Source organism: Aythya fuligula, chromosome 7 (assembly GCF_009819795.1).
Source record: "Aythya fuligula isolate bAytFul2 chromosome 7, bAytFul2.pri, whole genome shotgun sequence".
In the NCBI taxonomy this organism is placed as follows: domain Eukaryota; kingdom Metazoa; phylum Chordata; class Aves; order Anseriformes; family Anatidae; genus Aythya; species Aythya fuligula.
This window is the reverse complement of record NC_045565.1, coordinates 30,441,949-30,465,459: the sequence shown is the minus strand read 5'-3', so window position 1 is coordinate 30,465,459 and position 23,511 is coordinate 30,441,949. Positions and strand designations below refer to the sequence as shown.

General features: G+C 39.3%; 1 protein-coding gene across 1 annotated transcript in view; it reads left to right on the top strand.

The window, feature by feature from the left end:
- The window catches only part of HSPA12A (heat shock protein family A (Hsp70) member 12A), a 60,201-nt gene that overhangs the window by 14,759 nt on the left and 21,931 nt on the right, over positions 1 to 23,511 (top strand). Inside the window, exons 3-6 of the mRNA XM_032191261.1 lie at positions 1,012 to 1,139; positions 7,855 to 8,041; positions 8,959 to 9,063; positions 11,680 to 11,796. Coding sequence (XP_032047152.1) covers positions 1,012 to 1,139; positions 7,855 to 8,041; positions 8,959 to 9,063; positions 11,680 to 11,796 — 537 coding nt within the window. The remainder of the gene's footprint in view (positions 1 to 1,011; positions 1,140 to 7,854; positions 8,042 to 8,958; positions 9,064 to 11,679; positions 11,797 to 23,511) is intronic.

Sequence of the window (23,511 nt, the reverse complement as noted above, 5' to 3'; positions counted from 1 at the left end):
TGTACTACCCTCCTTCACCATCTGCCTGCCTTAAGCACGTAGCTCTTTCACCAGTATTTCCAGCTTCTTGTTCTCTTCCTGGCATGCCGAGCTGTTAGTGCTTTAACCACTACCAGCATTTGAACAAGAGTTTCTTACTTTTTGTTACTTATTGCCTTTTTATGTAGGATTTATGATAGACAAGAGCACACCTGGGAGTGGCACAATTGAGACGATGCTTTGTATCACATCATTACAATTTGGGCCATGATCCACTCACTTTTTCTAGTTAACACTCCCACAGTGGCTCAGACTGTGCTTTTCAGGGATTGGAAGATTACAGGTAAAAGGAGAGACAGTGAATGTGAGTCCTCCTTTCTATAAGCAGCTGAACTACTCTCCACATCCAAGCACAGGCAGGAGGAAATAGTGTTTCCAAAAGAAGCTTTTTTGTAAATTCTTAATTGATAAGTAATTATTGTGGCACGTAGAGGTTATTGCTATATATTGGGTGGTTCTGCCTCTACTACTTCAGAATGGTAGTAGTATCTCAGGGTCAAGGTTATGACCTAGATAATTCTGAGAACTTCTAAGTAAGCCCCAGATATAATACACTGATGGATATAAACATATCCTTCACTTGTTCAGTTTAAGAAAAAACAAAAACAACAACAAAACACTAGGTTACTCATTTTGCTGTTAGCCATAAGTTTTAATGCTAGAGGATAGCAGCTATTCCAAGAAATGCATATGACAAACTTGTGATTCAATAAAAAATGCATAAAATATCTTCCAGCAAATCTGTGATATATCTTCCAGTAAATCTATAATTATATATTAAATTTCTGCTTAGAATGGAATATAGATCTTTTTGGCATCAACTTTGTTCACAAATGCAGCTTTAGGTCTTATTTCCTTATAGTCCTTATTTCCTTTGAAGAGGTATGCAGTGCAGAAATCCTGAAGGATGAAACAGATTACAGTTATTCTAATCAATGACTCAGCGTTTGTTTTGCTTCTGCTATTTAACAGAAGGACTCTGATGCAGAGGATGCTGTAGAACAGTTATTTCTCGTTGTTGTGGCTATTGATTTTGGCACAACATCCAGTGGCTACGCCTACAGCTTCACCAAGGAACCAGAATGTATTCATGTAATGAGGTAAGGGCTGCAATGCAGCATTTAGTTTTTGATTGTGGGCTATAGTTATCTATGCAGTAGCTGTAGCTATTTCCTGCAGTACCCTGAAGTGTCTAGATTTCTCTAGTATTGCTACAGTGTACACGTGGCTATAATTTTTGGTTGTATCTTATTATATTCTAATTTGCTTTAATAAACAATGTAAGAATATCCTCTGTTATTTTGCTAAGTTTGTAAGGTGATATGAATAAAAGGAGAAGTTAGTGAATATTTAGAATTGTTTAGGGAGCAGTGATGGCCTTAGCTCTGAGATTATGAGAAACTGCACATTTATAAAAAGAAACATGGCATTTCCCAGGGTGGGGAAGCAGATATTGAAGGAAAACATTCAAGAAAATGTTTGACTTTCTGGTGCATGCAGAACTCGGCAAATCCGTGCTAGTAGAAAATAATCTTATCATCTACCTTGTCATCATGTAGTAATGTGTAAGTCCAGTTTTCATAAAAGACTTAAGATCTTAATGGCTTCTTCATGTTTAATAGCATTTAGATGCATAAACAGCTACTGACAAATAAGGGGAGTGGTAACTGCTTTTGCCAGCATAGCAGGATCCGAGAGCATCATGCAAGCTACTTGATGGAATTTTCTCAAGCATTTCTGGCTTGAGAAATGCTCATTAGAAGCAGGATAGCAATAGTAAATAAAATGGAGCCCAGGGAAAGTGAGTAAGTAAGTTGTCTGCAGCTGCCCATCTGCTTGAATCATTCTTGTATACAGTTGTGTTATACAACAGTTAGTTACTTGCACCCACAAACTGGTAGTCCATTTGGCTGATTTTTAGCATTAAATATGAGCCAAATCCCTGTTAATGTACCAGTGATACTGGAAAATAAGGAACCAAAAGGCATGCATTGGAAAATTCAGGTTTGATGTGAATTCTGTTCTGTATTGTACATAACAAGGGACAAAATTCAGGTACTATTATGTGATTTATTTATTTTATTTATTTTTTTTTATTTCTCGATTCAAGCAACAATCCTATTTTTTTTTTCCTTCTACGATTCTGATGTATATGTCTAATGCAAAAACTATTATGGCAGGTATCTGAAGGGGTTGCACCACAAGACATTTTTGTAGTGTTTTTGATATTTTGGGGGATTTTTAAAAATAACTAAAAGCTCATGTAATTTTTATTAAAGTATCTTTAAAATGCCTATATTGTAATGAGACTAAGGTATAGGCAATTTAAGGCGTAAAGAAAGTATGTATAAGCTTAGGCCAGAGAAGTTCTTTCAACAAAGCTGCTGTTGTAGCAGTAGGTAATGTGCTGTTTGTTACACTGTAATGCTGAGAAGGAAAGGGCACAAAGATTAACTTGCTGAAGTCCACTGTGATATACTGTAATTTTTCTAAGTAAAGTTGCTAGCTGAATGCAGGCCTTTAAATCTCAGCAGACAGAATTCATTGTGCAGTCAGCCTGCACAGTCACCTTGTATGTGGCTGCAAAGTATTTTAGAGAGATCTGGCAGAACTGGGTGATGGAAAATACTATCTAAAGGGAAGTAAGTTTTAGAATGACAGTAGGCCATACAGTGGCAAAGGTACTTGCTGTGTTCAATAGGAACATGCTTCAAGGACTTTTTTTGCATCCCATCCATCTAATGTTTTGCTAATGGCATGGGAAGCTGCCTGATGCTAGAAGTCAAAGGACAGGCCATGCAGTAGCAGTCAGCTTCATTAAGAAATTTCGAAGGTAACCTGTCAGTCTTGATGAATCTCTGGAAATCACTGTCAGAAATGTGGCAGGTTATTAACTAATGCTTCTACTGCTAGACCTACTTCTGCCAGGTTACAGGGCTGTTGGAATCAGAACCCATATTTATCAATTCCTTTTCTCCTTTTACAGCAAACAATTAATCAGATTTCTTAAACCAAATGAATGAAGTGAGGGAAGACATCTCTGAGCTGTACATAAGTCCTATATATCTTCTTGTTCCTATAGTTTCTGTGGATCTTTCACTATGTATAATTACTTCTGTTTTTAGGATTCAAAATTTTACCTGTTGGACCTCATTTTGCCATTTGGTTTGCACTCCCCTGCAGTTAATTACAAACTTGATTCTCCTTCCAGGGTTCCAAGCTTCCTGAGGTAGATTCCTGATACATTGAAATCTAGGTGCCAGATGAGAGTATATTCCAAATCTTAAATGATATTTTACTTCCTGCGGTTCAGAACACCATATTTTTTCTCGTGCAAGAAAGGCAGCATGACTGTGATGCAGACCTGTATAGATAATATGTGAGATCCTGATTTAAAAAGAAGTTAAATAAATTAATTTAAAAAGAAGAAATGGTTATTCCAAATGGTTAACAACCAATGGTTATTCCAGTGGTTATTCCAAACAATGGAAAATACTTTAATAACAAAAATATTTTTATTAAAAAAAAAAAAAAAAGCATTGCCCTTGCTTCTGTCTGTGAAGTACTGAAAAAGTTCATAAAATACTGCTGGCAGGGATGGATTTTGGGGAGATATAGCTGAAATTGACTTATGAAATATATATGTAAATACAAGTGAAATCATGAAGTTCAATGAACAGAATTGTGTATGTGTCAGAATAAGGCTTCAGTGGTTTCCAATGTATTAAGAAGTTCGAACTCTCTACATAACGATGGCTGCATGTAGGGTAACTTACAAATATTTCTGCAGACTAAATGTAACTTCCCACCCGTACTCGAGAATGTTTACATTAAAATAAAGCATACCAGTGATACATGGTCTGTGCTTCCTAACATTTTTTCTCCTTTTCCTCCTTGGTGTTGATCCTTTCCAGACATTTTGATTTCTGGCTGCCTTTTAACAAAGCTGCTTTTCTGTACATGTCTCAGTGCAGGGCGAGGTGGGTGTAGTTAGAAGGTCCTGCTTTGGTGAAAGAGTGAACACACAGGGCTTCAGTCCAAAGTTAGACTGTAGTGTTAGGAGGTTACAGGTCTGGTCCTGTAATTAGTATACCCGCAGCCATAAACATGATTTTTTTTTTAATTAATTTGCTGTGGTGTCCAGTACTTAAAAGGAGGAATTTATAGGCATTGACCTAACAAAGATCTTTAGGCATATGCTTAGCTTTAAACCTGTGGATTGCCTCCCTGAGTTCAGTGGCCTAAAGCACGTGCTTGGAGTTGGGCACGGGTCTCTAGATGATTGATGAGTGTCTTTGCCTGGATGACTTTAGTTGCTGTTTTATTAATTTTAGGTAATATTTCATGACTGCCAACTCCTTCCCCACAGGTTCTATGTAGATGGTAGTGGCTACCTTCAGGTTCTTGTTGCAGGGTAGAAGTACACGTTACAGGGAGTGCTGTTCTCTGCATATATTGAGGCTGAGTCCTTGTGTATGAGCAATCTGGCCAGGACTTAAGTGAGCGCTTCAATAGGCAGGGCAGAGCCAGAGCCCTAATGAAAGACAGCTCCGTGCTGTTGAACTAGCAAATAACTTCTCCTGTGAAGGCAATATGTGAGGTGTTGCAGTTTTGAAAAACTCCTATTGATCTATATGTGCTTATGTGAAGCTGAAAATATTTTCTCTGCTGGTTAAATAGCAACAAACTGAACTTAAGTATTTCACAGATGGAGAAAAAATGAATTGACAAACATGTATGCTTTTGAAACAAATTGCAGGCTGTATTTGGTAGAAGGGAGAATGTGGTCTTTTTTCAATATAACTCAATCTTCAGTCTTTCTTTTTATTTCTTTTCCCTGTTTGATTGGAATTCTTGGCTGACACATGCTTGCCTTTCTTGTGTGAGGCGTTCAGCTCCATGTGATGACCCCGCTGCTTTATTTCCTTGACTGCAGCCCTGGATCAAATTCTCATCACTCTGCAAGGATCACTCTTTTTCCTCTGTTAGCCAGATTCATGTGTGAGGAAGGGCATTTCTCTCACCTTACCGTACCCTTGTGATCCTTTCCACGCTAGCTTTCCTTTGGTCTCTTTTCACCTTTGATATACAGTCAGATCCTGAGTGGCTATAAACTGGTCTGTGCTGCTCTGTTGAGCTGCTCTACTTTATGTCAGCCTAGGAACTGGTCTCAGATGTCTAAATTTAGGCAGAAATCTGACTTAGGTTCTGTTTGAATAGATTTTTAGCTCTGACTCTGCTTTGAGAAGATACCTCCCACGTGCATTTAGAGTGCTGCTGGTGTGTATTATGTCATGCTCTTCACAGATGTTTGTTGTGTTTTTTTTTTTTTTTTTTTTTTTTTTTTTTTTTCTTCCCTGAGAGCATTATTACTATTATTTTGCCTGAATCAAACCCACAAAAGAAAACTGCAAGCAGAAGTGTTGAAATGCTAGCCGTGCTGATGGTATTGAAAGAAGCCTCCGTTAACTGGAGCGAGGCTAGTGCTCCATCTGAGAAGAGTGCAGTGAGGAGCTAGCGTGCACGGGCCTCTGACTGCAGCTGCTTCTTTCTAGAAAAGATGTCACACAGGAATATTTCAAAAGCAAATGGTAAAGTCAGACTTCCCATTCTGTTCTCAGTAACACAGGCTGAGAACTTCACTTGCTGAACAATTGCAGTGTCTAATTTCCATTAGGAGCTCATCAAGAAGCAAGCACCTAATTCTCTATAGATGATTTTGAAAATTTCAGCCTGTGCTACGGAGCATCAATTTGTTTTCATTTAAAGTACAGGTTATGGGTGCTTCTTCCAGAAAGAGAAAATGTGCCTAGCCATAAAGAAAAACAAAGAGGCATTGTTATTAGCCAGCAGCTAAGTACACGTCCTATTTATGGAATTTCCCACCAGTGACTCAGAATGAATCATTAATGATTTCAAGTGAAAAAGATACCAGATTGTCTCCTCTCTGCTCGCTGCGGATGTGTGGGATGTAACATTCTGGTGGAAGAGGCAGCGTTTTCTGCCTGTGGGCTGTGGGACCCCTACTTCTTAGTGCTGGAACCATATGTTAGCTGTAAGACCTGCTTGCTCACAGGGTTTGCACTTCACCAAGTACATCGCCAGCAGCAGGTTGCAGGAAATGCTCTGCAGCAGAGCCCTTGCTGGCTGATAATAGCTGGGGGGCTGAGCAGCAGGACAAGGGAGGTTTAGCAAAGATTTTTCCGAGTGGGTGAAGGTGGAAAAACACTCCACTTCCCATCATACTGTTTCTGCATTCAAGTCAGTGGAATTACCCTCTATATTAGAGAAAATTCATGGATGTGGTGCTTCCCTGCCATCACTGCTGCTACTGCAAAAAAGGACATGTTTTGCTCTGTTAGATCTGGTTGAATGGTCTCAAGGGTTCCCAACAGTGTACAGGATCCCAATCCTAAGAAGATCCCAATCCTAGCTGCTTATTACTTGGCCAAGTATTAACCTCTTAGATCGATACTTTTTTTTTTTTTTTCCAGCATTTGTCTGACTTGATGTGGAGGTCAATTAATTTTCAATTGGTTCAACTGTTTCTGAGAGTGAAATGGAAAAATAAATATTTTTTTGACATGATCTTCCCATGTCACGTAAACAAGAACCGGAGAACAAAGCAATCGTTTTGTACTTCAGAACAAGGGCTTTGGCAGGAGGACATTATGAAAATGTGTTTTGCTATCTTTAGAAAAAAAGCAATCAACATGTGGTTTAGTAATGAATGCACTTGCCCTTGTGATCTTAACTTGGTTCCTTTTTGAGCTGCATTATGATTATGGCTGATAGCATAAAGCAGATTTTCCACTGGTGCTTTTTAAAGAAAATCTTGTCTGGTAAATGTTTGTTTCCCATGCTGAAAGTATTTATATATGGGGCGAGGGGAGCAGTAACATGAGTTTCTTGTTCTTCCATTCTGCTTTTTTTTGTGATGGAGAAGCCAGGAGAAAATCAGAATGCTCACAGCTCTGTGGTACAGGTTTTTATTGTATGACCTTTTTACTCCCCCACCCCCAAATTCCTGCTTCATTTAATGCAAAGTACGGAGGTTCTTCCCATGTTCGCTATCCTTATTTATTTCCTTATCCAGTCTGTGAAACTAGCGTTGTGTTCCTTTCATTGTCATACCTTTGTACTTATCAGATCTTCCTCAAAATACCTTTGTACTTATCAGGTCTTCCCAAAAATGCCTTTGTGATCTTCATAAGATAGGATAGGTATAATCGCTGTTTTAATGGGTAGTAGTGAGGGAAAATTTTTGGTGCCTCTAATACATTTAGGGGTTGAGGGAGTCTATTTTAATTTTGACTGACATTTTTTTCTAAACTTTATACTTAGACATTTAGACATTTTAGACATTTAGACATTTTAAAAACAAATTCCATCAACTTCAGGTGAGTAGAGAGAACAACAATGAGAGCTCAACATCTGCAGATTTTTCAATATAGTGTTTATTGCATATATATGTTCAGTTTGAAAATGTAAGTATAACGCTGTTCCCTTCTTAGCTGTGTGGCTTACTCTAGGAAACCTGTATTCTTATCAAAGACGTACTATAATTATATCCTTAAAAACTACAACTAACTGTAAAAAGTATTGAATTCTCAGAAACAAAACTTGCAGTCCTCTTTTACTGAATGTGAATAAAAACACTTGTTTTTGGTATTCTAAGGATTGAATTTAATATTAGTATATTTGAGGTGAAAACTGTGTGTGCAATCTGCTACCAGATTGTTTTCTAACAATATTATTTTTTTACTACTCTAAGTGTTAGTGTCATTTACTGAAGCTGTTTCTCTTGTTGGATAGACGATGGGAAGGTGGGGATCCAGGTGTATCCAACCAGAAGACACCAACTACTATCCTCTTAACACCAGAAAGAAAGTTTCATAGCTTTGGGTATGCAGCGAGAGATTTCTACCACGACTTGGATCCCAATGAGTCAAAGCACTGGTTGTATTTCGAGAAGTTTAAGATGAAGCTACATACCACAGGTGTAAGTAATAACTAATGCTCTTGGATAATTCTGCATTCGCTGCTCACATCACCTTCCTATGCCGAGTGCTAGATTTTGCCTTAAGATTGTGAACTGGATATGAGGGAGATCTATTTCTAAGTTTAGAGAGTGAATAAAGTAAATGAAACTATTCAGTTAACTTATTCCGATTCATTTTGCTTCTTGCTGTGTTTGGCAAGTGCATTTTGCCTGTATTCTCTCTAGATCTTAGAAGCTCAATATCTGCTTTGCTTAAATCTTTAAGGCCTAATTTTCTTGGGTGAAATTGATGGCCTTGCAGGGAGTCTGCAAAAGGTCAGTTTGTTCTGTAAAATTTATTCAAAGAGCAGAAATAGAATATAAAAGCCATAATGAACTCTTGTGCAAAGGAACAGATTTGTCCAGAGTTCTTTGTAGTAACTGCAAGTGGAAATCATATCGCTAATTTTACATTATTCTACTGATTATATTTAGGTCTTTCAACTAAACCATTGTAGAGTTTAGGGACTTGGCCAGTACTTTCTGTATTGAGGTATTTTCTGGTTTCATGTGTTCGTGGGAAGTCAAAAATCTATGCTTTTAACTTTTAACTTGGATTAAATGTCTTGCATATGCAGCTTTGTTGCAATTAATTACAGATATATTTTATTGTAATTACTTAATATTTTGCTCTGTATTGCTCTCTCTGCCTGCAGTTCTTTGTAGACATGGTAGGTGTTTAAAAACAAAATCTAAAATAAACACTAAATGTCATGCTCCAGGAAATTCAAGTGATGAGTTAGATCCTCTTCAGAACAGTTTTGTCACTTTTTCCTAGCCAGGTGGATAAAGAAATATTCCCTTTCCTCAAGCACTGGGAATTAATTTTATGTTTATCTTTTCCTCTGAATAACTTCCAGTTATTTTCTTTCATGTAGAACCTTACCATGGAGACAGACCTGACAGCTGCAAATGGCAAAAAAGTCAAAGCACTTGAGATATTTGCTTACGCCCTGCAATTCTTTAAGGAACAGGCATTAAAGGTAGAATAATGCTTCCTTATCTAGATTCTCTATATTTATAACCAGTATAAACGTGAACCTAACATTTCTAACCTTACTGAGCTTTGACCTCAGTGGTATTTGATGTAAACAAAGCAAGGCAGCTGTAGAAACTCTCGGCAGTCTGTGGACTCTGTGGAGCTCACAATAGCCTGCCATGCTTTCCCTTTGCACAGGGGAAGCATGATTCAACAATAGTAAGTGTATCACTGTGATGCGGTTCTGAATATTTTCTTACTGGGATAACTATTTTGTTTGCTTTCTTTCTCATGAAAAATGTTGATTCGAAAAGAAAACTTTAAAAGTGTAGGAGCTGAACTTCAGCATTTCACTCAGTCTGCATATTTAACTTGCCAAGAATTAAATTTTAGGCTGGATTCTGGCTTTGCCCCTTGCACTGCAGCCACTGGAACTATTCAGTGTTCTGTGTTCACTTGAGGTTCTCTCTCATGGTAAAGAGTCAGCACTGTGAAACACAACACAGGGGGCACCTACCAATCTTTGCTGTCCCAATCTGACATCATCTTCAGTGACCACAGGGATGCTGGATGATCTGGGTTTACTTTGTTACAGAAAGATTATTAAGAGCTGATGTACAATTGGGTGACTCAAATCTCGTTGTACGTTTGTACAGTGATGACTTACTGAGGTGTACAAACTGGCTAACACGGTGGAAACAGTGTAATTATGTTAGTGCAATGATCTGTGTAGGCTACTTGAATTGACAGAGCAACAGAGTATGTTAGCCTGTGCGGAATTTTGCATTAGTGCAGATCCATAGCATTTGTTATCCAACCATCTCGGGTACCTCTGCACAACACTTTATTCTGTTCCACGCAGCTAAATTGCATCGCGTGTGCCAAAGAGCCACAGGTGGTTTATGGCATTGTAGCCATGTGCTGACTCTTCGCAGGGGTGAATTTCATGTTACGCTGTGAAATGTCAGTTGGTTGCTCTCATCCTGAATGCAAATCTGTACAGAAAATCTAACAAGCATTAGGGAGAACCTAAAAGTAAGACAGACATTTGTTAGAGCTTTAATTTGTAAATCTATACTGTGTTCTGATGTACTGCCTCTATTTACACCATCTTTTTATTTTTAACTACTGTGTCTGTTTTTTTGTAGGGTGAATGCATTTTGTTTTCTATTTCCAATTTGAAATGTTATAATGCTCATACCTTTTAATATTATTCTTGGGTCACAAGATTGTATTTATTTGTTCCTCTCTTGTGAAATACATGTCTCCACTAAGCAGTTTGTATATTTAAGGTCTCATGTAGACAGTCAGGTGAGAATTAAGTCCACATTAGTTTCAGATGCACCATTATATTGCCAATGTATAGCAGTTGCTAAGCCAAGCCATAATCAAGCAAGCCTTGTTGATGTAAAGCTAACCTACTTTTCTGAATGGGATTAATTTATTTGCTGCAAGATATCAATCTGTTCTTTATGGTTGCATAGGAATTACCGTATCATTACAACTCCAAATTTTTACTTGTCCAGGACTGTATGCGATGGATTCTTGCATTGAACGTTGAGTCACAGACCTGTACCTGTGCATTCATTGCCTGGGGAAATTCTTAGTGACTGTGCTGCCTTTTCTGGGCTGCATCCTTTTATGATGTTAAAAAACACATCCCTGTGACTTGTGACTGCATGCTGAAACTAATCAGACAAGCAGTGTGAATGTTCCTCTGGACTGTAATCTGTCCGTTCCTGGTGCCCTGTGTGGTATAAAGGTACTACTTTTCTACAGTGGATTTTTCAGCTGCAGCATAGCTAAGCAAACACAACACCTTGGCACGGCACACGCAGAAACATATTTTACATTCTAAAGGCCCGTTGTTCACCTTTATGAACCTTTCCCTGTTTGGATGGAGATTTAGATAGGACATATGGTAATGACATTTTACTTGGAACCTTTCCCAAAATATGTCAGTATATCACCTAATTTGCAAATGCAGTACAGACTTTCCTCTTTTTAAGGGGGGAAAAAAGGACAATAAAAGAACTAAACTACTCTTGAATGCTTGCTTAATGCAAAATTTTCAAGGAGCAACCAATCCATTTTTTTAAGGCTTCAACTGTAATTTCCCCTTGTTAACTGAGATGTAAAAGTTTGATTTAAAGGTGAGTGATGTATAAAGAAGGCATTGAAAAATCCAGATTGTAAAACATAATGCTCAACAATACCTCAAATATTTTTCTGTTTATTAATCAAGATGTAAGCGTGAATTCTTCAGGCTAACAGCAAATCCCACACTATGACTTAAGAACGTATATAAACATTCCGTAATATTCAGCAGTACCTGAGCTGCTTTTGGAAAAACTGACTTTTCTACTTCATGTTAAGCAGTAACCTTTTCTATATGCCTCCTTAAGAAGGTGTCAACCCCAATCCTGGCTTTTGGCATGGTAAGGCATTCTTGACAGGTTGGCAGTAATTTAAATGTTTGGATTTATAGCATAGGTATAGTAGCATAACAGGAAAAAAAAAATCAAAAGAGAAAGTTTTTGTTACTGGAGCCAGCAGAAAATATTTCCTTATGAAGTTGCCACACATCATTTTGTATTCACATCTTTTTTCTTTTGTTTAGGAGCTCAGTGACCAAGCAGGCTCTGATTTTGAAAACACTGAAGTAAGATGGGTCATTACAGTGCCTGCTATTTGGAAGCAGCCTGCAAAGCAGTTTATGAGACAAGCTGCCTACAAGGTAAGGTTACAGGGTGAATGTAAAAATGCCCCCTTTAAAGCCCTAGATGATAAGGTAAATGATAAAATGGTATTTGGGACAATTAGAACTAGGATAAACTGTATAAAAGTAGTCTAGAAAAGAATCAAACTAGAAATGTTGAAAGAGAAGGTAATTCTAGGAAGTTGTAGCTTCAAGTCATGTGTGTTCACATTTTAAATGCTTTTTCTTTTGATTTACTTCTATATATTGGTGTCCCTCACTGCACACTCTGGTGTTTTGGTCATCTTGTACACTGTATTCCTGCTGAATTCAGTGCACATGGAACAGATGCAGTTTTGAGACCCAAGGGAAAGCTAAATGAAAACAGTGGGCGCAGTTTTGTTTTGTTATTTTCTTTAGGTCATCACAGGCTTTTATAGTAAAAAAAAATAAGGAAAAGTAGGGAAAGCACAGAGCATCCTCAGTGGGACTTTTTTTTTCTTGTTCCCATTTTCCCACAGTAGAAACGAACAGACTGTGAACCGGATAGTCTGAGTATAAAATTAAATTCAAATGTTATTTTCACCAGTAAGATGTTTATCTGCATTTAACCCTTTCCCCTCTCTAGCCCCCCCCAAATGTACACATTCCATATTGCATGTCCTTTATTTCAAATTCACTTTGCGTCTGTGATATACTAGATGTACGCATTCTTCTTTTCATCAGGAGACTCATTTTGCATTTTGTTTTATTTATTTTTGGTCACAGACTTGCGTAACCCCTTGGCAGCAGATCTGTGATGCACAGTTTGTGAAATATCTACTAGTTCATGCGTAATTTGCAGAGTGCTCCTGGGAAGCACCCAGATTTTTCTAACTCTGTTTCTAACTATCTCTAATGTTGAGCAACATTTTTCTTAACAGTCTTTATTGTGGGATTGCTAATGCTAGTGCCAGAAGCAAAACACTCTTAAAGTTCTGATGGAAGGACACGGTTGTAGGTAAATCTGAAACACTAGAGACCCATTCATTATCTTTGTATATTGTTGTCTGCCTGCTGTTTGTGTGCATGTGTGCTCGTGAAACGGGATCTGTGACAGGAGCAGGGCAGGGCAAGGTAGATCTCTGGGCATCTCTCATTTGTGGCACAATGGAATGTTGTTGAGTAGTGTCTGTGTCTGTGGTTTTGTCTGTGATTGTGTTCTTTTATCGGCAAGCTTGTTAAAAAGCAAGGACTGACAAGGCTTTTAACTCGGTGTGTGATCAATTGCAGGAAAACGTAAGCATTTAGGGAAATAACTGAATGTTTACTTGACACACACGGGTGATATTTAAAGCAATGGGGATGAAGACAGAAATGCAGAAGACAGAGTTCTGTGTTGCCATTCAGTCTTTCAGATTCCTATTGCTGGATCCAGCAGAAGTTTTAGCCCTTGGTGCTAGCTATCGAAATGTGCAAGCATCATGAAAAGCAGAGCTTGTGTTCATGGGAGTAATTGGAGCATTGAGAGAAGTATGAAAAGGCAGTGGTAGAGACTTCGTTGCTGGAAACACGCTCAGGTGCAACCACTAGTCTAAGCTGATAGGTAACTAGCGGGAAGTGAGTTGAGGTGTGGAAATTTGCTGAAGTAATCTGTGGCAAGTAACGTAGCTCCAACAGAATAAAAGTACTGATTATTTCAGTCTTTGGTTGACAATGTAAAGCCCAGCCTTTCTGGAATTATGAAAGGGTTGTCTAGTCAAATCTAAGTACTGCATGGAATTCCTAAAGTCAAGTGAAAAGCATTGTAGATGCTTTTCCAACCTCCAATTTCAGTGCATCTCTGACATCTCCTCATCAATGTCTTGCTTTAACAAACCATTGCTAGCCTGGCACTGTTGATCTGTTGGAGGGCTCCCACGGCTCCCCCTTCCAGTTGCTGTGTGGCTTTGTCATTTGAATGAGTAATCTGGGTGTTCCCTTCAGCTCACAGTTCTTCCTCTGACCTCCCATCCAGCCTAGCAAAATCTTGCTAATTCTGTCTGCACAACAGCTTTTCTTGTCCGTTCATACCGCTGAGCTTTCATCAAAGCTGTCACTGAGTTTGCATCTCTGTTATTGCAACATCATTTCCTTGGCTTTTGCGACTGTAATCTGGCCTATTTTGCATCCCTTCAGAATGCTGCTACCAAAGGGCTTTGTTGCTTCACATTTGATAGGGAATCAGCCTACGTTTGCCTCCATCTGTGTCATCTCAGACATAAGCTGCATGTCCTGGACACAAGCATCTATAATGCTAACTCATTTTTCTCCTCTGGAACGTTCTCTGAAATGTCTTTTTTGTCACGCATACAAAAACTTGACCGTGGTTGACCTACTGAGATTTGTAAACTTCCTTATTGCTTCTTGCTGTTACCCTGCCTGCCCTACATGTATCTGTATTCATCTATTGTACTTTTCTTATTCTTAACTCTTTATTTTTACTTTCCATACTTGAGTTGTTACCTCTGAAACTGGTATTTGTTTATCCTCATTTGTCTTGCTCTCTGGGACCGCCCAAAGGACTACATTTGGTAGATTGTAGAGATCTGCATGTCTTTACAATTCACTTTGTAATTCAAAATTGCTGTCTTCACAAATAACAGCCCACAGACACTTCTTGCTGTGCTACTATCCAGAGGGAGTTCTAAAGCTCTGTGACTCCTGCTGAGGTCTGCTCACATTGGAAGGGAGCTCTGTGGGCAGAGCTGAGGGTGCCATCTCTGTAGGATCCACTTTGGTTTAAAATTACTTTCCCAAAGGCACGTCTGCAGATATTAGGGTGTTCATCTGTGTTCATTACATCTTGAATAATGACTCTTAGGTTGCATCAGTCAGCTTTCCCATTTTCTCTACCCATGAAGTATAAGGCATCATAAACAGTGTTAATTTTTCTTATTTCTGTATCCTTGTTCTTCTGTTTCAAATTCTTTGCTTTGGTGTAGTTCTTTCAGAAGTGCTGTATTTACCAGTCTTAGAAGGAATCCCATTCTCATGAAGAACTCTCATCGTGAGTAATTAATTCAAATCGCTGAAGTGTTTTCTTGTTTTGGAGACTTTGGCAGCACAGTGCAGTCGGACAGCATGTGGGCAGATCCCATCCGGCTCACGTGGGTGGGACCTGCCCTTTTCTTGTTCTTGCAGAAGGAAAGGCAGCCAAACGCACCTACCTGCACTGGGCCTGAGGTTTAGGTGCCAACATGGAAAGAGGCTTTAGGCAATCTAAATGGTTTAGGCAAGCCCATGTACTGCTGATGAATTTGGCCTGGCACTTACAGCCTCATCAGAGTTGTGTATGAATGTGGACGCAAAACCAGGATCCCGCCTCTGTGTTATCTGAGGTCAAACTGACACAAGAAAATTCAGTGTTAGTTTTGTATTACTGGGGGAGGGGGAGAGGAGTGCCGACTTATGGGAAGATGGAACTGAAAGTATTCGGTACTGTTTTTGTAGAAACCCATTGAATGTTGGTAGATGTGAGTAGTTTGTTGTCTTAAGAGCACTTCGTTGTCTTAATGTATTGCTATAAGCAGCACTTTCAGTCTCTTTTTCAAATGAAATTCAGGCACTGTAGATTGTTTATCAGAGGAACACAAGATCCAATATTCTTGGCAGACCCTTTCTTTTTAGCAAAGGCATTCTTCCAGCTCGTGTTTCAATACAAATTCTTTGGTCACAGTAAGTGTGGAGCAGAATATGGAGGCTGGAATTTCTTGAACATGCCAATAGAAATAAAGTTTTAAGGACGAGTTTGGAGTTTGACAGGACTGTGTGAATGCAGAAGCTGTAAGGGTAGGAAAGTAAAACATGATATACGAAATGCATTCAGGACAGACCAAATGAAAGGGAAAGAGTGCTTTTTCGTAAGCTTGCCTCAAATACCTGTAACCTTACAAATATCAGTCAGCTGGTCTACTTAGAGATATTATAGTTTTTTTTTTTTCCTCTTAATATGAACTGTTGCTTTTGAAATGCAGTTCTAGAGCTCAGACGTAGATTTATATTCCAATTACAAAGAGCAAATAAAATATTTGCATGGTAAGCTTGTATAAATAAACAGACAGAAGTCCAAGTTATAGGATTAAGCACGTGAGCCTGGAATTCTAGGGATTTTCCTTGACTGGCTCTTACACTGAATATTTATTAATATTTTCACATTAGTTTCATCATGGAATGAGCATGATGAGAATTATTTAATACATTGTTTTCTGGGCTTACATTGCAGAGATCAGGACTAGTCTGCTCTGTAGGAGTGTTCAGAGAAAAATAAACATGTTTGGTAAAAGGGTAACGTGATGACATATGAAACTCCTTGCCAATAAAAATGTGAAGTACTGTGGAATGTAGCATTTAAATAGCCATGTTGCCTTACAGAGCTTTGAATGAATTGTATCGTATCAAAAAGAGATGTTGCAGGGGGAAAAACAAACAAAACCCTCTCTCTCCAAAAACACCTGTCCCTCCATCTACAAAGCAAGATCTTATGATGAAGAATGGGAACAGTGAGCAATATGGAGAATACTGCAACGCCTTTTTCCTGTAAATAAATAGTACAGCCTCACTTGGATAGTGTGCGTATGACTGATGTTGCTTCAAAAGGATAACATAAAGGATAAAAGGATTCTGAACAAGAATAGATTGAGAACAATGAATGTGACAGCACACCTGGAAAGCCTGTGTGAGAACTGAGAAACCAGTTATAGAAAAGACCGCTGCTATTAAGCTTAAAAAGGAAACGTGCTAGATGTTATCCAGAAACATCTTATGTTGTAATCTCCAATCAGTGTTCTCTGTAACATTCGTTTCTGTACACAACTTCTAACTTTTTTTTTTTTTTTCTGGTAAAAATAGCAGGAAACCCAGTGCTATTAAAGGCAACATTTTTTCCTCTAAGTGATGAGAATGTAGAAGTCACTGTCAGGAATGAAAAGAGGTTGGGTGCTGAACACTTCTCCAAGAACTGATAGTTAAAGGACTGTGAAGGATATCCCAGCCTGTCACAACATTTTATGCAAAGGGTGAAAGTCCTCAAATGTTAGAATTTAACCAACATCCAAATGTCTTTGATAAGCCTTAATGCAGAAAACAGTTTTTAGATTGTCCTGTGAAATGTCACTTCTGGATATTTGGAATATTTCCAAGGTGATGTTTTGGGCTAAACTTCAGTGTGACCCAGTGTTCCTGTATACTGAAGCTTACCATTTATTCTTATCTACAGTATTATTTTTTTGAAAAAGGGATGTTTTAGATTCTATCTGTCTTGAAATCAGTTAGGAGGAGCAAGTAAGCCATGTCTTCCAGATGAAATGAGACTGGCTTAGAAGGGCTCACTTGGAGCTACCTACACGGGCTCTGTGTTTTGTAAATCTCTGCAGACTGTAATAAAAATAGCAAGCTTTTTTTTTTTTTTTTTTTTTTCTTTTCCTCCCTCTGTTGTCTCAGATGTGCATGTTTCTTCTGTCGTCAAATGTTTCTAACAGAAATGAAGCTACCTTTTGGAAGGCATTGATTTTTCTTTCATTTTAGGGGGGGGGAGAGAAGAAAGGTGTTAAAATACTTATGGCCCTCCTAGCTTGTATTGCCGTGTGTGCTGTCCTCTGAAAGGGACTTTCTGAGAGGCAGGAAGCTGCAGACAATGGAGATGTCAGGACAAATACAGACACTTCCCATGGAGTCCAGTTGCATTTAATGAGAGCTGTAACGGTGTAAAGTAATAATATAACTGAGGAATGAGTGGTGTTAATTAAAGGACAGTAAAATGCATTAGTGGTATCTCTGCTGTCACTTAGTGCAGTTCTGCTTATCCAGTGGTGCGAGATGTGCTGTGCTTTGAGAAACCTCTGATAATGTTGACCTAGAAGCAGCAGCTGCGCCAAGCTGCCCTGTCAGGATTTTTGTACGAACAGCAAGAAAAATGAGTTTAGGTCCCATTTCCACCATATATGGAGATGGTAGTGGGAGCAACGGCCCTGTGCCGGGCTATTTACGGATTCCTGAAGTAGCACCGGGCTCCTTGCCAGCATCTGCTACCTAAACCGCCCCTCAGTGCAATGGAGAGAAGCAGCCTGCCTTGTAGGCCCGACCTACAGACACCAGTGAGTGATGCTGAGGGAAAAACCTGGTGACCCAAAGGTGCTTTAAAATGTAGGCTGTGAGCTTGGATGTGCTCCCACAGTTCGGTCATTTCCCCTCTTCATTTGATCTAAAAAGACAGCTAGAGGGACTTAACCTGTTTAGTGTCTGTGAAGCAACGTGAAATTAAGCTAAGCTTCTTTAAGCATTGTGGTTTTTGGGATGTAAAGCTTTTGCATCCGAAGTTTGTTTCCGTGTCTAGGGACAGAATATATTTTTGTAGTTTATCCTTGCTATAAACTGCATGAAAAGCCAATGGTGTACAGGTATAAGTAGCACTGGGAAGCTGGCGAGTTCTTTAAAACAGCATTTAGTGGAGGCAGAAGTATGCTAATGTATCAAAAGTCCTGAGTCCTTCTAGCTTCTGAAGTTCTCTGGAGCCTATGATTTCATTTTTGCAGTATTAAGATCTCCTTAATCGTACGGATTAAAATGTTTATGAAGGGGTATGTTTGGAAGGATTCTGCATCTTGTAGCTATGATTAATCAAGGAGTGCAAATCTACACAGTGGGAGCTCAGCACAGTGGGAAATGTGTACTAATTGATCTCAGTTTACACATTTTAATTACCCAGCCAGGTCCACATGAAGGCACAGGCAGTTGACAAAACCATCTGCTAATCCAGTTCTGTAAATTTTTTCTTTGCCACTTCTGAGTCACAAGTTGGAATTTTTGCAGGTTTTCTTTTTATTTTGCTAAGCAAGTAAAATAGGAGGTTTTCCTAGCACTCTGGGTCCAAGTGGGTAGATGGATCTGTGCCTGCCACATGAAGTTGTATCTTTCTTGAGATACATAATATGCAGACCCTCTCCTCTAGCAGTTGTCCTTATGAGGTAGAATCTCCTCAGCTGTGTGAAGAAAGGTCAATGTTACAGCAGGGGAACATGTTTCTCAGGATCTTACAAATTTTCTGGAAGGACACTGAAACTGATGGAAATAGTGGGAAACCAGAGTCTCTCCTCCATCTGCAGGAAAGGCTGTCCTAGATGGGAGTTTCCAGTCAAAAGGCTTTAAGTTACAATCAGCAGGTTAGTAGGGGAGTGCTCGAAGTCTGCAAATAAATGTAAATCAGTGCGGACTTGGTCTAAAATAAATGGGTAGGATTATTTATACTAAGTTCATAGAAAAGACAGTGAAGGAGGATAAGTGATCGGTCTAAAAGACATCTTCGGTGCCAGTATTGCACTACAAGACAGAGAAAAGAAATAGAAGCTGAATGTGGAAACTGTGGTGAAAAATACTAAGGTAATATCGGAAAGCCCAAGGTAAATAAGATGCCACTACAGAAAGCTATAGTTAGCATAGAATTTCTTGGCAAAACTGCTCTCAGTGAGGGCCATTTGTGTCTCTTTAATAAAATCAGCCTGAGCCATAAAGACCTAAAAATAGGTTATTTTGAGCAAGGGAGACAGACGACATAAAACACTACAAAGATACTTAAGCAGGAGGAGTTGGGTTTCCCTGTTGTGGTAACCAATGCATGCCTGCGGTACAAAAAGCGTTTCTGCAATAACATAACATGAAAATTTGAAAAGCTTATGAGAATTTAATGACTCCATTTTTCTAATGCATGCTAGTCATAAAACTTGCAACTAATGTTCTCTGCACCTTGGGGAATACAATGTAGTGCAGCAAAAAAATCTTGATGATGCCACTTGGAGGTGTGCTTTCATTTATGGCATAAATAAATGTGGTCTTTGCAACAATCATTTGGGGGCAGGCTGCAGCATCACCCTGGTGGACGTATGGACGTATGGACATGGTGCCACTATGGTCCCATGTACCTTTGTGCAGCCCCCACCTCAGCAAGTTGTTGTTCAGTGATGTGTGGGTCACTTGCAGTAACACCAATTTGGATTTATTTGTTGGCCTGATACCAGTGAAAATTTTGGAGGAATGGAAGGGCAAGGGCACAACATCAGAGAGGTTGTGTAGCCTGCTGTGTAAAGAAATATATGGCTGGTTTCAGAGGCTTGCTATCATTCCTTACTTTGGAAGAAAACCAGGATTCTTCCATGTAGAAAATTGTGTCTGCTGCCTAGGATTACATAGATTACGTGCTGGTGCTGGTGCTGGTGCTGAGGTGCTGGTGCTGGTGCTGAGGTTAGTATAAATATCTGAGTTTAAATCTGCTAAAATATCGCTTCACAGACACTTTAGAGGTAGATTTATGTGCAGATTGGAATCTTACCCTAAATTCAGGTATAGAACAGGCCTAGACTTCTGAAACCAAATGTGATTTACTTCCTCAAAGCCTGCCCATTCATTTCCAAACCACTGCACTTGGACATCTGCTCTTGGATTCATCTGGCCCACTTAAAACCCCTGAGTGTCCTTTAAACAAACTACTGAGCTCCTTCCTAGAAAAGCAAAGTGTAATTACAGGAGGACGTTTTTGGATTTAAGATAGCAAAAGAAGTAATCCTGTCATCATGTCATAAAGAAAAGGTAGTATTTCTCCAACTTTATTTCTGTCTGGGAAGTAGCTGCTTCTAGAAATTCATTTTCAGTGGGCATTTCTAAGGGCAGTGAAGAACAGATCCCGTTGCTGTGAATGTGCATGCCCTCACTTTCTGCCTTAATAAGGACAGTGCAATCTTTTTAATTGGGAGAGATTCGGGGCAATTGACTCTGCAGTCTGCCATGGAGTACAAACTGGCACCTGAATTTTCACGCTGCTACTCCCAGCAGTTGGTAAAAGGCAGCCAGAATATTTCCTCTGTACCCACTGAAGGTGTTGTACCTCCTTCTAGTGAAGCAGATTCCAGTGCAGTGGAAGAAAAGGAAAGCAGGAGGCTTATGACAGGGGTACATGCTTTGTGGCTGCATCAAAAAGCATTAAGAATAGCATGTCTGAAGTTTTGAGTGCGCTTATGTGCTGCTGGGAGGTGTGGCAGCCATCTCTGCACAATCTATTGAAAATAGATGTGAGCTTTCAGAGAGCAATCACGCTTCCAGTGACTGGCTGGTGCAGATCTGAGCCCAAGCTCATGAGTTTGCTGGAGTAGGTGCATGTTAGAAGAGTCGAGCTTTGTTGCATTTGTTGTGGAATGACTGAATTGGAGGTGGTGAAGAGCAAGGGCAGAGCAAGGGTAGAGCAAGTAGTACCTTTATCGTATATACCTAGATGTAAACATAAATTCTGCAGGGCCTTAGAACTGCTTCATCTCCTTCAGTCTTTTTAGCCCCACAGGGTCTGAAAGTTTCTTAGAGTTTCTTGTTGAGAGTCTGTCTGCAAACTTGTGTAAAAGTTCGTGACTCTCCACCTTCCCTTGTTCCTCATTTGTGTTCTCTGGGCTTGTTGCAGATTTGGCTCTGAGTAAACATGCTGCAGCAGCATAGTCACCTCCTCACCTCCTAAAGCTGTAGGGGAATCATACAGGCTTTGGAGGATTTTTCAGGAGATAAAGCTGTGGGGAAAGAGAGGAGTCAAAGACTGAGGGGGTAAAACAGTGGCAGTTTCTCCTGGCCCTCTTCCCAGACCCTCCCACAGGTGCAATATACACACTTCTCTCTGCTTTTATCTCTTTGATTTCCATCTCTCACCTTTGCCAGAGCAGAACACTGAGACCTAAGGACTAGTCTCCTGTAAAATCTCTTGAAATCTGTGAAATTTCTTCCTTGGAGAAGGCTTGTATTATATCCTATATTTAGTGCATTTTATTGTTTTATAAGTGAAAAAAGGGAAATAATTATGCAAAGTTCCGAAGGCCTGATAAGTAAGGGTTTTGACAGTGGAATCTAACAGTGCTTACAGGCCCAAAGAATTCCAAGTTCAGTTTGCACATGTAATAAACTGTAAAAGTAAGGTATATGATATAAAGTATAGGTAAGGCATCCACAGGTAAGGCATCCAGACAAGTTCTACTCATGGCCAGGTAACAAAAACCCCAAGCAAGATAAATCGAGGCAGTCTGACCATGCTTAGCAAAGGCATCTATCAGAGTAAAACAGCCTAGCCATCTGTAGCAAATTGCTGCATCTGATCAGTGACCACAGAAATTCAGAAGTTCTGACTGTAGCCAATACTACCTCACAAAATTCATTATTCAAAGAGCATGCTGAAAGTAAAAGTCACGCTTCATTACAGTTCCAGGTGCCACATTTATCTTCTTGCTTTTCAGAGTGAGATAATGCCATGGTTTCTGAACAGCTGGTATGAGGGACCAGCATTACAGGCTGTACTTTACTTCCTACCATAGGATTAGCTTTATTAATAATTTAGTAAACAGAAATGAAATATCAGATGGATTCTGCTTTGGTCCAAAACAGCTTGCTAAGTAGCATGATCTGGTGTGTGTATGATGGATAGCCAGCCTTGATGTTTTAGAGTCCCAGCACCTGCCATTCCAACAAATTCAGTAATAGCTCCGTTCTAAACCTGTGCTTGAATATTGAGCTGGATACTCAGAAATTGATATGTTTACTTTAGTGGATTGTTTCACCAAATTTGGCCTGAATTATTTGTAAAATGCTATATGGGAAGCTTCTGTGATTCTGTGAAGCGATATATATATATATATAAATATATAAATATGAATACAATACAAATCTTGAAGCTCAATTGTTTTCTTATGCTTTTAAGAACAAGACCATATGTCCTCTACAACAAAATATAAGAAAATGAATTAATTAGAAATTGAATTTCCCTCCCTGACAAGACTCTGGACTGAGGTAGAATTTTGGGGGGTTAAATTGTATTAGTCTTTTAAACTCAACTTCTGCATTCTCAATGCATTGAATTGATAGTTTTCTCTGTATTAAATCATTTTTTAAAATGGTCTTAAAATGGCTGTGGTTTAAGGCTTCAGGACCTCTTAGGACAGCTGTGTTTTTTATGTTTTCAGACATAAAAAGTGCAGCCTTCATATAAAAAAAGCATAGTGCAAGGAATGTTTCCTTTTGATCCCAGGAGACTCTCTAATTGCAAAGATGACTGAACTTCGTACAGAACTCTGTGAGGTCCTGAATAATTGTGGGCTTGTTACAGTGAGTCTGATTCTGCTGTCGTACTGTCAGATCCAGAAGGCTTTCACTCAGGGATACGGGCAGGGGTTTGATGCAGCATTCACAAAGACAAGAAATGAAAAAGGGTGTAGGTCTTTGGGAAACACTCAGACCAGCAGTGTTGGTCTTTCTCAGTGCATAATATCTGCACCATTTTGGAATCATAGAAGCATTCATTGGAAGTGTTTGGAGATCATCTAGTCTGACTTTCACTTGAAGCAGGGATACTGCCAACAGCAGGTCAGCAGTTGCTTTGTTTAGGCAAGTTTTAGAAAATCTCCTCGGACATAGATGCCTCTCTGGGTAACTGTTCCAACGTGGCATCACCTTCGTAGTGAAAAGGGCTTTTTGGAATACGCAGTTAGAACTTTGCAAGTTGCACTATATTGCTGTTGAGAAAAGTTTTGTTAGGCTATCTCTAAATGCCCTTCAAACAGTTGCAGGCAGCTATTAGGCTGCTCCTTGACCTCCTCTTCACCAGACTAAACAAACCCAGCTCCTAAAGTCTCTCTTTACAGAACGTGTTCTCTTAGGAGCCCTCTTTGAACCCTCTCCAGCTTCTCCACGTTTCTCTTGAACTGATGGGTCCAAAAGTGC